The following is a 10346-nucleotide window of genomic DNA, read 5'->3' as shown; positions in this document are numbered from 1 at the left end:
GAGTCTTCTCCTGTGTTGCTGGAAGAGGGTGTTTGCTATGACCAGTGCGTTCTCTTGGCAAAACTCTATTAGCCTTTGCCCTGCTTCATTCCTTACTCCAAGTCCAAATTTGCTTGTTACTCCAGGTGTTTCTTGACTTCCTATTTTTGCATTCCAGTCCCCTTTAATGAAAAGGACGTCTTTTTGGGGTGTTAGTTATAAAAGGTCTTATAGGTCTTCATAGAGCCATTCAACTTCAGCTGCTTCAGCGTTACTGGTTGGGGCATAGACTTGGATTACTGTGATATTGAATGGTTTGCCTTGGAAACGAACAGAAATCATTTTGTCGTTTAGAGTTAGAGTAGCACAATTATAGTATGTTTCTAATTCCAGGTCTGATAAAAATTGCTAGGTGGCTGTGTGTGGGAAAATTATTCAAGATTCTTGAGAGACAGTAAGAATTTGGAATAGAGAGAAAGGAATCAGAAAAAAATCAAAGATTAGCAATCAGAATTGAAACCAAATTTCTGTTTGGGTGGTCTGATGGAAGAATAACAGGCAGATTCCAAAGGTCAGGTGCCATCAATACACTGTTTTCTTGAAGGAAAGCATGGTGGGAGCATTCACTGGGACCTGATGTCACAAAGCTACAATTTTGAAGATAAGAGGATCCCAGTGCAGGGATAGTTACCACATGAGAGGGACAGAAGTGAGCTCAGAAATAGTCCCTTGCATAAATGGATTTTTGCACCAGCCATCTACCCACCCTCACCTTCCACTTGATACTGTGGCGTCTATTGGAGAAGTTGAGGAAAGTGCTGTCTTCATAAATGCTACTTGGACTGTTTGACCATTCTGAAAACTTAAATTGTACCAGCAGTTCACACCACACACAAAAGTCAACTCAGGATGGGTTAGAACCTCAGTGTAAATGGTAAAACCCCAAATTCCCTTGGATGATAACATGATTTCTTTAAAGACTTAAGGAAACATTTCTTAAGTACAAACACAAATGCTCCAAACTCAAGGGGCTTTGAAATGGACATTTGACACTATTGGAAGGAAAAAGTTTGATTTAACAGAGGACTCAATCAGAGAGTGAAAATGCAAGTCACATAGTTGGGAACATCCTTAAAACCTACCTATGTGTCATTCTCTGGTATTTAAATGGATAAAGAGTGGCCAGAGGTGAATTGTGAGAACAGAGAGTCTACTATTAGTAGGTGGAGAAAAGATTGGAATGGTTTCACTAGAAAGAAGAAAACAGTAATGGGGAACCCAGTTCTAAGGGGGAAGCTACTTCTTCATTCCTCAGATGATGACAAAGAAAGCCACAGGGAGGTGGAAATACTCCTCCCAGATTGCTACCAGTTGACAATAGTGAGAGTAGGCAAGGGCACCGAGCCTCAGCCATCTCCATGGACTTCAGGTGAAAAGTTCCCTGCATAAGCCTGGGAAGCCTGGAGAAGACTGGGGCATCATGTAGGAAGGTTGGGGGACACTTGCCTTGTTATCCTGCAGATGTCACAAACAGGGAGATGTCTTCTCCAACGATCTCCAAAGGTCTTCTCCAAAGGTCCAATGACCCTTCCCGTGTGGGACCAGCTCAAACAGGTGGACCTGTGGGAAAATGCGTAGACTGTGTCACTTGTTCCTGAGAATGTCTGAAGGACCTCTGTAGGGCACAGGACTGGTGCAGAGCCTGGAAAAGTCTCCAGCTTCACTACCTGCATCTGGACCCTCCCAGCTCCCCATCCAGGTCTTCTTTGCCCGTAGCTGCCCTCCTGACTGAGATGGTGTCTCTGACCATGTGTATCCCTCTGTCCCCAGAGCCCTCGGTGGTGTTCGCCAAGGACCAGCCGGCACGCAGTGAAGTGCAGGCCGTGGCGGGGGCGAGTGCCACGCTGAGCTGTGAGGTGGCGCAGGCCCAGACAGAGGTGACGTGGTACAAGGACGGCAAGAAGCTGAGTTCGAGCTCGAAAGTGCGTGTGGAGGCCACGGGCCGCGGGCGGCGGCTGGTGGTGCAGCAGGCGGGCAAGGCGGACGCCGGGGAGTACAGCTGTGAGGCCGGGGGCCAGAAGGTCTCCTTCCGCCTGGACATCACAGGTCAGTCCTGGAGGAGGACGCTGAGCTAGCCTGTTTGCATGTGATAAGGGGACTGGCTTTCAGATATGAGTGCCTTGAACCTTCATCTCTTCAGCCTCCCTGCCTTCTGCATCCCATCTGGAGGCCCATTTTGAGCTGGAAGAGGATGGATGGGGAGAGTGCATGTAGAAAGAAGAGGGGTTGTTTCTGTCCCCTGTTGCCAGGCAGTGGGGCTCAGTCACACTGTCTTAGCACCTGCCCAGAGCCTTCCTCTTTTTCCTGGTGTCAGGACCCTGGCTCTCCCTGATGCCTGGGGGCTGAGGTAGGCCTGGGGATGTGTGATTTTCCTCCCGCCATGCGTTCTTCTGGAGAGCCAGCACACATCCTCATCAGGCACTTTATGCGAGTTCTCAGTGGGTCAGCTGTTTCAGTTTGATGTATCCCTGACAGTCTTCTTTCACATTCTCTCAGGAGTAAAGTTTGAATGCTCAAACTTGAGGTTTCTGGGAGGTCTTCCCTCTGTTTTCCTAGATACAGGAGGTCAGTGGGAGAATGTTTCTTGCTACTGAGATGGGCAGAGGGAGCTCTGCAGCACAGAGGGCTGGTAGAATGCCTGTAGAAGTTCCCGGCCTTGTGTTCATTGTCAGTGTTGAGCCAAGAAAGCATGGGTGAGTGAGTGTATTCTGGAGGGAGAAAGGCAGTTCTTTTATACCATCCGTGTAATAACGCTCAGTCACATTTTCCCAACAAGTGTTCAGACTCCATTGGTGGTCCTGGGTGTCTATTACTCGGGCTCTACCTGATCTACAGGGCTGAGATAGACAAGATATCTTTCCCCTGGGGTTTTCCTGGCAGATTCTTACCCAGAACACTTGAGAGTTCCTGTTAGCAAGAGATAGCTGAATTCACTGAACCAGAATAAGAGAAAATTTTGGCCACACAGTAATGCGTGGAATTATTTTATGGCAGAATTTTGGCTTATAAATCTTTAGATATTCTGGGTTAGCAATTTTCACATGGATAAGTAAACTCCCTGAACACAGATGTAGCAAAATCTAGTCCATGTTTTGTTGTAATGTGTGCACAAAATTTATGAAAATAGAGAAGATTGCAAATTGATCAGTTCCTAGAAAACTATGTCAAAACTCACAAAATGGAAAACAAGCAAGTTGTAAAGACCCCAGAATTTTAAATAAATGGAACCATAATAAACAATCTTCTCACAGCAGAATGTCTAAACCTACTTGCTCTGTTGTTAAATTGTACTGAGTATTCTGGTAAGAAATTATCCCATGTTCACAGAGATTCTTCTGTAGTATTGAAAAATGGAGTGCATTCTCTAATTTATCTTACATAGAGAACATATCATTGATACCAAAATCTGACAAGGTAACTATGAAGAAGTAACACTGTTTAATCTGTTGATGATATTAAGGCTAATATCTTCCACAAAATAATAGTAAACTGAATTCAGCAGTTTATTAAGAGGAAAATACAGTACAGCAACAGCTATATTCCAGGAGTGCGAGGTTGGTTTAAAACAAGAATCAGTAGAAAATTTGATGGAAAGCTTAATGCCAATAAAATAAAAGAAAAATGATATGATTTCCCCAATAAATGGAGAATAAAAATACTCAGTAAAATATAGCTACATATATCCAAGAGAAATACTTGATAAAATTGAGCATTAATTCCTGCCATAAAATTCTTACCAAAGTATAAGGATTCTTCTTTTATTTAATAATTGGCAGTATAGAGAAAAACTGGCTATCCTCGTCCATAAAGTGAAACTTTGAAGGCACTGCCTTTGCAGTAGGGAACAAGATAAGAAAGCCAGTTGTCACCACTTTGATGCTGCATTCACAACACACTAAGGAGGGAAATAAAAGATTAAAAGTTAGAAAAATAAAAATGAAACATGCAGATGATATGATTAGCAATTTAGAAAATCTAGAAACGTTGATTACTATACTTAGTAAGAGAATTGGTAAACATCACTGCATACAAAAACAATTTACAGAAAACAATTCTGTATCTATATATCAGAGACAAACAACTGGAAAATGAAATTTAAAAGAATGGCAATAAAAGGTCTTGAGGACTTTGTGAAAGTATTAATATTAAGCATTGCATAGAGGCAGGAAACAGATATAAATAAATGTATACCAATCTATGGAACTCAGAGACATTCACTTCCCATTAAATGCCAAATCACAGTTCTTTGGGGTATTAGAATATTGACAACTTGATTGCAACGGCCAAAGAGAACCAAGTGAGTTTTAACAAAATGAGGATATTTGCTCCAACCTAATCATGACTTAAAAAAAAAAAGTTACAGCAATTTAGACAAGTGGGTCTCAATGCAGATAAATAGCCCAAAGGAATGGGATGGTGAACTCACACTGAAGTGTAGAGAAGGGAGGATCTTATCATCATTGATGGTAAGGCCCATAACCATACGGAAAAATAAAATAACATTGGAATCTACCTCCTACCACACAAAGAACCAACTCCAGGCAGGTTAGAGACCTCTGTGTGAAAGGTAAAACAAGCTTTTATCTGATAATAAAGATTATTTAATGACCGCGGGATAATGAAAGATTTTTAAACAGATCATATATGCAGAAACCACCAAGGACAAACTGATATATTTGCCTTAATTGAATAACTTAATCTCACCAGAAACATTATTTTAAAAATGAAAAAGAGCACAAAAATGGGAGGACAGATAAACACAACAACACGTTTTCACTCTCCTCTTTCACTTTCATCAAGAAGCTTTTCTCTTCCTCTTCACTTTCTGCCATAAGGGTGGTGTCATCTGCATATCTGAGGTTATTGATATTTCTCCTGGCAATCTTGATTCCAGCTTGTGCTTCTTCCAGTCCAGCGTTTCTCATGATGTACTCTGCATATAAGTTAAATAAGCAGGGTGACAATATACAGCCTTGATGTACTCCTTTTCCTATTTGGAAGCAATCTGTTGTTCCATATCCAGTTCTAACTGTTGCTTCCTGACCTGCATATAGGTTTCTCAAGAGGCAAGTCAGGTGGTCTGGTATTCACATCTCTTTCAGAATTTTCCACAGTTTGTTGTGATCCACACATTCAAAGGCTTTGGCATAGTCAATAAAGCAGAAATAGATGTTTTTCTGGAACTCTCTTGCCTTTTTGATGATCCAGCAGATGTTGGCAATTTGATCTCTGGTTCCTCTGCCTTTTCTAACACCAGCTTGAACATCTGGAAGTTCACGGTTCACATATTGCTGAAGCCTGGCTTGGAGAATTTTGAGCATTACTTTAGTAGCGTGTGAGATGAGTGCAATTGTGCAGTAGTTTGAGCATTCTTTGGCATTGCCTTTCTTTGGGATTGGAATGAAAACTGACCTTTTCCAGTCCTGTGGCCACTGCTGAGTTTTCCAAATTTGCTGGCATATTGAGTGCTGTACTTTTACAGCATCATCTTTCAGGATTTGAAATAGCTCAACTGGAATTCCATCACCTCTACTAGCTTTGTTCATAGTGATGCTTTCTAAGGCCCACTTAACTTCACATTGCAGGATGTCTGGCTCTAGGTGAGTAATCACACCATCATGATTATCTGGGTCATGAAGATCTTTTTTGTACAGTTCTTCTGTGTATTCTTGCCACCTCTTCTTAAGCTCTTTTGCTTCTGTTAGGTCCATACCATTTCTGTCCTTTATTGAGCCTATCTGCAGGAAATGTTTCTTTGGTATCTCTAATTTTCTTGAAGAGTTCTCTAGTCTTTCCCATTCTATTGTCTTCCTCTTATTTCTTTGCACTGATCACTGAGGTAGGTTTTCTTAACTCTCCTTGCTGTTCTTCGGAACAGCGTTCAAATGGGTATATCTTTCCTTTTCTCCTTTGCTCTTCGCTTCTCTTCTTTTCACAGCTATTTGTGAAGACTCCTCAGACAGCCATTTTGCTTTTTTGCATTTCTTTTTCTTGAGGATGGTCTTGATCCCTGTCTCCTGTACAATGTCATGAACCTCCATCCATAGTTCATCAGGCAGTCTGTCTATCAGATCTAGTTCCTTATATCTATTTCTCACTTCCACTGTATAATCTTAAGGGATTTGACTTAGGTCATACCTGAATGGTCTAGTGGTTTTCCCTACTTTCTTTAGTTTAAGTCTGAATTTTGCAATAAGGAGTTAATAACCTGAGCCACAGTCAGGTCCTGGTCTTGTTTTTGCTGACTGTATAGAGCTAATTCATCTTTGGCTGCAAACAATATAATCAATCTGATTTTGGTGTTGACCATCTGGTGATGTCCATGTGTAGTCTTCTCTTAAAGAGGAGAGCCAAAAAGTTGGCTTAAAGCTCAACATTCAGAAAACTAAGATCATGGCATCTGGTCCCATCACTTCATGGCAAATAGATGGGGAAACAGTGGAAATAGTGGCTGACTTTATTTTTAGGGGCTCCAAAATCACTGCAGATGGTGACTGTAGCCATGAAATTAAAAGACGCTTACTCCTTGGAAGAAAAGTTATGACCAACCTAGACAGCATATTAAAAAGCAGAGACATTACTTTGCCAACAAAGGTCTGTCTAGTCAGAGCTATGGTTTTTCCAGTACTCATGCATGGATGTGAGAATTGGACTATAAAGAAAGCTGAGCACCAAAGAATTGATGCTTTTGAACTGTGGTGTTGGAGAAGACTCTTAAGAGTCCCATGGACTGCAAGGAGATCCAACCAGTCCATCCTAAAGGAAATCAGTCATGAGTGTTCATTGGAAGGACTGATATTGAAGCTGAAACTCCAATACTTTGGCCACCTGATGTGAAGAGCTGATTCATTTGAAAAGACCCTGATGCTGGGAAAGATTGAAGGCAGGAAGAGGGGATGACAGAGGATGAGATGGTTGGATGGCATCACTGACTCAATGAACATGAGTTTGGGTAAACTCTGGGAGTTGGTGATGAACAGGGATGCCTGGCGTGCTGCAGTCTATGGAGTCACAAAGAGTTGGACACAACTGAGCAACTGAACTGAACTGAACTGAACCATCAACACAGTATAACATTTAATTATATAAAGAGCTCCTAAATGAATCTGGAAAAAACAGACTGCAAATTTTGAAAATTGTACAAAACTTGAACCACAGAAGGTTAAACTACAGAATAACTGTAAAACTCATATTCTTCAGTTTGTGAATCATTAGGACCATGCAACAGATAGCCACAGTGGTGTAGCTTCACTCCCATCAGGTTGCTAACAGCTGACAGCACTGAGAGTGTGGTTAGGGTGGAGCCTCAGGAGCTCTCATTCACTGCAGATGAGAACGTGCCCTGTACAGTTGTATGGGAAGGACTCTGGCCTCCCATAGGAAGGTTGAGGACTCTGCAGTTCTTTTTCTAGAAGATCTGCATGAGAGAATTCTTTCACAGCTTCTCAATGGAACAGCCTCCACAGATCAGGGGTGGAATATAGAAATAAATTGTGTTGCTTGTTGCTGAGAAGGTGGTGGAGTTTCTCTAGGTCACAGAACTGGTGCAAAGCCTGGAGAAGTTTCCTGTCTTCTTGCCCCCTGTTTAATCATTCTTTCCTTAGTGTTGCATCTTGACATAGATGGGGTCTCTGACCCTGTGTATCCCCCTCTGTCCCCAGAGCCCTCGGTGGTGTTCGCCAAGGAGCAGCCGGCATGCAGTGAAGTGCAGGCCGTGGCGGGGGCAAGTGCCACGCTGAACTGCGAGGTGGCCCAGGCCCAGACGGAGGTGACGTGGTACAAGGACGGCAAGAAGCTGAGTTCCAGCTCGAAAGTGCGTGTGGAAGCCAAGGGCTGCACCAGGCGGCTGGTGGTGCAGCAGGCAGGCAAGGCGGATGCTGGGGAGTACAGCTGCGAGGCCGGGGGTCAGAAGGTCTCCTTCCGCCTGGACGTCACAGGTCAGTCCTTTGTGGTACTTAGTCTTGTTTGGAGATGGTGGTTGAATTGCATTAGGCCCTGATGCTCTCTCATTAGACGTCATCTCTTCAGGCCTCCCATCCTCCTCCCTCCTATTTTCATGCCCGTGACTGGGCCAAGGAAGACAAAGTAGAAAGGGTGTGTATGAGAGGAAGAGGGCTGTTCTTGAACACCTTGTGGTGTTTCCATAGAGTCGTGTTTAATCACACATCCTGAGTGTGATTAAACCTGCCCAAAACCCCTGTCATGTTTCTTGGTGTCCAGGACTGTGGCTCTGTTGGATGCTTGAATTCTGAAATAGACCAGTCATCTCACACCTGAGTTATGTGACTGCTTTTTTGGATGTCTGGGTATGCCCTCTCTTAGAACCATACTGGGGTTCTCACTAGTCAGAGACACTTGCATCTCTTTGTATAAGGTTGACTAAACTTTGGGTTATTCATATTTTCTTTAAGACCCTCATGTACATTTATGTATAGGAATGCCTAGGAGATATTGTGGATTTGGTTCCAGGTCACTGTAATAAAGTGAACATGCAACCCACTCCAGTATTCTTGCCAGGAGAACCCCATGGACAGAGGAGCCTGGTGGGCTGCTGTCCATGGGGGTTGCACAGAGTCGGACACCACTGAAGCGACTTAGCATGCATGCATGATTGCAATAAAGTGACCTAACAGATTTTTTGTTTTTCCAGTGCATATAAAAGTTATATTTACGCTATACTATAGTCTGTTAAGTGTGCAATAGCATAATGTTTAAAAATGTACATACTTGAGGCAAAAAATGCTTTATTGCTAAAAATTGTTAACCATCATATGAGCCTTCAGTGAGTAGTAGTAACATCAGAGACCATTGATCAAAGATTACCATAGCATATATCTGTTCAGTTCAGTTTCTCAGTCATGTCCGACTCTGCAGCCCCATGGACTGCAGCACACCAGGCTTCCCTGTCCATCACCAACTCCTGGAGCTTACTCAGACTCATATCCGTAGAATCGGTAATGCATCCAACCATCTCATCCTCTGTTGTCCCCTTCTCCTCCTGCCTTCAGTCTTTCCCAGCATCGGAGTCTTTTCAAATGAGTCAGTTCTTTGCATCAGGTGGCCAAAGTATTGGAGTTTCAGCTTCAGCATCAGTCCTTCCAATGAATATTCAGGACTGGTTTCCTTTAAGATGGTAATGAAAAAGGTTGAAATATTGCAAAGATTACCAAAATATGCCACACAGACATGAAGTGAATAGATGCTGTTGGGAAAATGGCAGTGAAAGCTTTGTTTGATGCAGGGTTGTCAAAAACCTTCGATTTGTACAAAATGCAAGAATATCTGCCAACCTCAACAAAGTGCAATAAAACAAGGTGTGGCTGTAGAAGTTGTCTGTGCTCCCATTTGTAACAAAATCTAGATATGTTTTCCTGCAGTGTTTGTGGGAAATAAAAAAGACCAGAGGACTGGTAGGTATGTGTCTGAGACATGCACATGTGAGGTCTGGAATTCATATCTTGTTGTTAGACCATTCTGTGTCAGAATTCTTCTTGGAGTTTGATTTATAAATTTAGAAATGGAAAGAAATAAGTAGCCTAAGCTATATCAGTACACTTTGTTAAAGATGAGTCCTTATAGTAGCAGCCATTTACTGATAAGTTGGCATTTATTCTACAGCACATCCTGAGGAGTGTGTGTCTGTACCACTCTGGCAGGTTCATGGAGAAGTCTGATAACAATTTATTTCCTTTTGTTAAGTGGATCTCAACATTAGAGAGATGTGGGTGATGGTATTATATTACGTACATGTAACAGTTTGGTTGTATGCTGATATATTAATGATTTGTGGGTGAGTACAGATAACTAAAATATTTATGTATCTTCCTAAAATGGTTTTTAAGAGACTAAGTTATTTTATGGTAATAATTCTGAAATTTTCAACAACTTGATCAAATGTTAGAAAACCATATGAAAAAGTCACACAAGAAGAAATAGATAACTGAAATAGTCCTATGGAAATTTTAAAATTGGGCTATAACTGCTTTACAGTGTTGTCTTGGTTTCTGCCATTCCAGTTCAGTTCAGTTGCCAGTCATGTCCGACTCTTTGCAACTCCATGGACTGCTGCACACCAGGCTTCCCTGTCCATCACCAACTTCTGGAGCTCGCTCAAACTCATGTTCATTCAGTCGGTGATGCCATCCAACCATCTCATCCTCTGTCATCCCCTTTTCTTCCTGGCTTCAATCTTTCCCAGCATCAGGGCCTTTTCCAATGAGTCAGCTCTTCACATCAGGTGGCCAAAGTATTGGAGCTTCAGCTTCAGCATCAGTCCTTCCAATGAACATTCAGGACTAATCTCCTTT

At 42.4% G+C, this 10346-nt stretch overlaps 1 protein-coding gene across 1 annotated transcript in view; it reads left to right on the top strand.

Moving 5' to 3' along the window:
* OBSCN (obscurin, cytoskeletal calmodulin and titin-interacting RhoGEF) overlaps positions 1–10346 on the top strand; it is a 225824-nt gene that overhangs the window by 109392 nt on the left and 106086 nt on the right. Inside the window, exons 20-21 of the mRNA XM_010847289.1 lie at positions 1810–2085; positions 7701–7976. Of these exons, the coding sequence (XP_010845591.1) occupies positions 1810–2085; positions 7701–7976 (552 nt within the window). The remainder of the gene's footprint in view (positions 1–1809; positions 2086–7700; positions 7977–10346) is intronic.

The sequence above is a fragment of the Bison bison genome, unplaced genomic scaffold (genome assembly GCF_000754665.1).
Source record: "Bison bison bison isolate TAMUID 2011002044 unplaced genomic scaffold, Bison_UMD1.0 scf7180017864248, whole genome shotgun sequence".
Classification (NCBI taxonomy): Eukaryota; Metazoa; Chordata; class Mammalia; order Artiodactyla; family Bovidae; genus Bison; species Bison bison.
The sequence above is the reverse complement of the archived record's forward strand: the minus strand, read 5'-3'. Positions and strand labels throughout refer to the sequence as shown.